The sequence below is a fragment of the Limulus polyphemus genome, unplaced genomic scaffold (assembly GCF_000517525.1).
Source record: "Limulus polyphemus unplaced genomic scaffold, Limulus_polyphemus-2.1.2 Scaffold4008, whole genome shotgun sequence".
NCBI classification, from domain to species: Eukaryota; Metazoa; Arthropoda; class Merostomata; order Xiphosura; family Limulidae; genus Limulus; species Limulus polyphemus.
The window spans coordinates 82,409-87,178 of record NW_013669618.1 but is presented as its reverse complement, the minus strand read 5'-3'; the positions used below and the strand labels follow the sequence as shown (position 1 = coordinate 87,178).

The 4,770-nt window shown below is 34.4% G+C and overlaps 1 protein-coding gene across 3 annotated transcripts in view; it reads right to left on the bottom strand.

Moving 5' to 3' along the window:
- The window catches only part of LOC106470444 (fructose-bisphosphate aldolase-like), a 12,796-nt gene that overhangs the window by 4,042 nt on the left and 3,984 nt on the right, over window positions 1-4,770 (bottom strand). For all 3 annotated transcript variants that reach the window (XM_013931003.2, XM_013931002.2, XM_022399042.1), the window contains exons 2-3: window positions 1,029-1,142; window positions 320-586 (exon numbers count right to left, since the gene is read on the bottom strand). In XM_013931003.2, coding sequence (XP_013786457.1) covers window positions 320-586; window positions 1,029-1,137 — 376 coding nt within the window. In that variant the 5' untranslated portion in view covers window positions 1,138-1,142. The remainder of the gene's footprint in view (window positions 1-319; window positions 587-1,028; window positions 1,143-4,770) is intronic.

Sequence of the window (4,770 nt, the reverse complement as noted above, 5' to 3'; positions counted from 1 at the left end):
TAAAAGCAGCATGCAAGCTATATCACATGATTATAACCAAAACATTTATGACTTTTATTCTTTATTTACTTGATTTTCATTTTATTATTTTCAAGAATAATCACTACCATAAATGTTTTTTTACTTTACAGACATCTCTGAACTGCTATACTTCTGCAACAAACTCTGCTATTGAGAGCCTTATTGGATTTAAAACAAATTTCAGTAAAATTATTCCAAAAATAACTGGATTCTCCAATCAATTGAAATTAATCCTAACTTATTTCACCCTGAAACCTTCAATTACAGTTTGTATACATGACAAATAACAAGCCCACACCTTGTGTTGTCGATTCATTGTCTGAACCCATCAGGGGAACAACTCCTTTGTCCACTTTGATTCCTGGGATTATTCCTTTGTTCTTGATCAGCTGAACAAATGGAGTACCATCAGTTGCATTTTGGTAGAGTGTCTCATGAAACATGATAATTCCTCCGATGTTCTCTCCCATTGTTTGGTCACAGGTAAAAAGAAGCTGACGGAACTGCCTACGATTTTCCTCAGTATTTTCAACCCCAATACCAGCCAATCTTTTGCCCATGGTAGCTGAGAAATTATCACAAGGATAAAAAGTTTTAATTCAAAATTAAGTTTGTGCAATTCTTAGTGTCTAATTAAAAGATCTTCCATTAAGAAGAGCTTAATATTTAAGGAAATAATACAGGAAGGCATGAAGCTTTTAAGTCAAGAGTGGAAAAAACATGCAAGTTCTCTCTCTCTCTCTCACACATACACAATAAATACTACAGGTTGTTGAAATGTGAAAATGTACAAAGACAGAGGCAAAAAGTTATTTTATACTAAGACCTAATTTTGGAAATAGATCAAACTTTATGGGAGAAATGTGTAGCTATGAATAAAATTGGCTTTAGCTTTTAAACAAGGAATATTAACATAAAGTTAAGTTGCAGCCTTCATCTTTCCAAAACTCACTAGTGGTGAGGCTGCTGCTTAGTTTATTAGAAACAAATAGGTGGTATATACTTACAGGTACTCTCATCAGCTGCCAAGATCCCTTTGCCTCGGGCCACAATAGCTTCAGCTACTTTACGCAGCTGAGCTTGTTCTTCTTCACTTAAGTAGCTGAAGTGAACCATGATTGCTATACAAGAATAAAAAAAAAAGGTGAGTGGATGTTATATATGAAGCTGATAATCTACAAATTACACTGGGCAACAACAACAAAAAAATTTCTGCCACTAGAAATAATGCAAATGTTTCCAGATAATTTGACTACGCCAATTCTAAAAATCATGTTGAAAATTACTGATTACCTTTAGTTTGAGTTATGATAAATTCATTTAAAATATTCTTATATATATATATATTGTGAAAATAACTTTCTTTATACAACTTTATTTATTCATTGAAAATTGCATTTAAGAATGTATGATCTACATGCTTTTAATAAGATTCTTTCATGTTCACAGCATGTTCAATAAGAATCCATGGCTTAGTGTTCCCATTGGGCAAAATCTTTCAGACTAACTTTAGATGAGTAGATGCAAAGTCTCCATTCTTGAGGATGATGTTCAGTACCTAATTCTTCTATTAGTACATCAACATTTGTACAGAAACAAAGTATCTTCCATGCTGTAGTGAGAAGCAAGCTTTTGATGGAGACTTTGGTAAATTGAAATTCTTGTTCCTGGAGCTAATAAATTCCATTGCTGTAAACGAGAGCCAAGATGTTTGCCATGCTGCTTTGATAGAGACAAGCCACGAACTAGATCATTTAATGGTTGAGTGATGAGATGAGGCAGTTTATGTTGAGATACCACAGGAATAGAATTACTAGATGAAGAGAATGAAGATGATTCATAGTCTTTTTCACAGGATAACTCTTCCATTTCCCAATTCACTGGTGGATGTGGCACTGGAAGACCATCCCCCACGATGTACTTGTTTTCATTGTAGATGCAATATCTGAATATTTAAGGTACTGCTTAGTTTTGCCAGAATATCTAGAAACATTACTCATGCCATATAACGGGAACTGCAAATGGAATACTTTATCTTTTCTTATTCAGCCACTGAAGAACAAACACGTGGCTCCCAACGTTTTTCTCCGTCACCAATTTTACACTCAAAATAGTGGTAGTAAGCTACCTTTACCTTACGTGGGATGTTTTTACTTCATGAAACTATAGTATATTTTCCACAAATGTAACAAAAACTCTTTGGGGGGATTTTTGCATTTTCAGACTTTACTTGAACTGGAGACAGCTAGCATTTCAAATAATTTTCTATAGAAAAATAGAGAAGAATATATTTCTAAAGAAAGAGGTTTTAAAACATTTTACTAAACAAAGTTTTGCAGAATTTTGTTATATTGCAAATATAATGCAAGGAAGATCGGACTTTGTTTTGACTGTGCGTGGAGCGGTGCGAAGTGACCAATGGAGCAAGTGAGAGACATTTCACTCCACCTCTTTTATGTTCAGCTGAAGAACTTCTTGGATATTCTAGCAAACAGAGTATCTGAGGGTTTCATAATTCTCAGTCAGAAAACGGAAGCATGGGAAAGAAACAAAAGTGGTGCAATTTGATACAATTACATTGAGAACAAATAGCATATACGAATAATATATTTAAAACAGACATATGCAATATCCTACAGTGTGGGCCAGATAGCAATTTTTTTTTAAATGTACTTATGAGCCACACTGTATGAAGCAAAATTGTAGCTAATTATCCATATTTTCACCTTCTTAAATTTGTAAGGAAATATTTAAAAAAATATCCTTAATTTCCCCTAGTGTGAGACGTGTGACATTTTTTCTCTAGGCATCCTCTCTTCTCTAATTTGTTCACCATTGCTCCAATAACTACCAAATTTAAGTAAATTACTCATTATAATATCATCACCACTCAAATAAAGGATACTTTTCCAAGCCTTTAATCTTGTTTGGTTACAGAGCCATCAAATAGAAAATCAGACCTCTCTTGCCACACACACCCATCACATCCTCCCTTTCAGAATTTGTTAATAGTTCTCTCTCAAGGTTAATACGATTACGTCTCTGGTCGTTAGTTAATTTCCTGTATAATTTCTTTTCGATGAAACTTTAGCGACACGAGTCCTTTCTTAAATAAAACTAGTTTATTCTTTCTCAATACAACTTTGAAACTATCTTATTCCCACAATCACACTATAACTTAAACAAACGCTATAATTCACAACAAACGACACACGCGCTCGACCCAACTGTCCGTCTCTATCTCTGTCTGCAATTCAACTGCATTCTTGCCGTCAATTCTTGGCAGTCTTATATACAAGAATACCGCATATCTAGTAAACACTCGAGGCTGCACGAAGGGACATGAATTTTCTAGAAGCTCATGATGTGTTACTAGCATCACGCGACTTCCGCTGTCGTAATAATACTATAGTATTTATAACCAACAGAAGGCCAAAGTTTTCATACATGAAATGACATGTTATTACGTTCTTTTCTGTATAGTTTGTTTTTGAGTTTTGTGCAAAGCTACACGAAGGCTATCCGTATTAACCATCACTAATTTACCAATGAATAGTGGAATTGAATGTCACATTATAATGCCCCCATGGCTGAAATGACAAGCAAGTTTGGTGGGATGGGTGATTCGAACCCGCGACCCTCTGATTGAGAGTCAAGTGCCCTAACCACCTGCTCATGCCAGGCCCTTTCTGCATAGAGAATTGTCAATTTCTCTATTAGTATAAGCTTCACTCCCAGGAAAAAGATATCAATTAGCTTAGATGACTTAGTAACAGCTCTTGTCACATAGTCAGAAAGCAAGGGCCGTGTGGTTAGGGAGCTCGACTCTCAATCTGAGGGTCACAGGTTTGAATCCCCGTCCCACCAAACATGCTCGCCCTTTCAGCTGTGAGGGAGTTATAATGTGACAGTCAATCCCATTATTCGTTAGTAAAAGAGTAGCCAAAGAATTGGCAATTGGTGGTGATGACTAGCTGCCTTCCCTTTGATCTTTCACTGCTAAATTAGGAATGCTATCGCAAATAGCCCTCATGTAGCTTTGAGCGAAATTTAAAAAAAAAACAATAATTTTGATAGTTATGGGACATATAGGACATTGTCTGCTTTTTGCATTTTATTATTCTATGTTCTTTGTTGCATTATTTAATTAAATAAAAATTATTTACTGTACTACTACCATTAGTAAAAAAAGCAGGATTAAATGTCATTGACAGTGGTCAGCAAAACACGAAATAAAAAGAAATAAATAATAATAAAGTAAACATTAGTTCATAGCTGTACATTACACATGCCATACTTAGAATTTTTACACTAATACAATAAAGTCAGTGTTTGAAGTTATCAAAAATGTATGCCTTATCCATTAAGACTGCTCAAGTAAGCTTAATTTCACACTATAAATCTATTATACCAAGTTAATTACATGGTATTTCACATAGTGCTGATAAAATATTAAGATATTACAATAACTCAAGATCTAGAGGCAATGGAGAAATTATGACTACAACTTGAAATCAGCACCATCAAAATACACCAAACCACTTGAATTTTCTATGGTAGCAAATTCTTGTTGTACAGTGTTATAGGTTGCTACAAATTGTTTAGGACAGAGATTTTCCCAAGGATTTTTTTTCAACTGCACAATTATATTGTTTCGTCTCTGTTCGTTTGTTAATTTCCGGTATAAATTCTTTCCGATGAACTTCAACGATACAAGTCCTTTCTTAAATAAAACTAGTTTATTCTTTC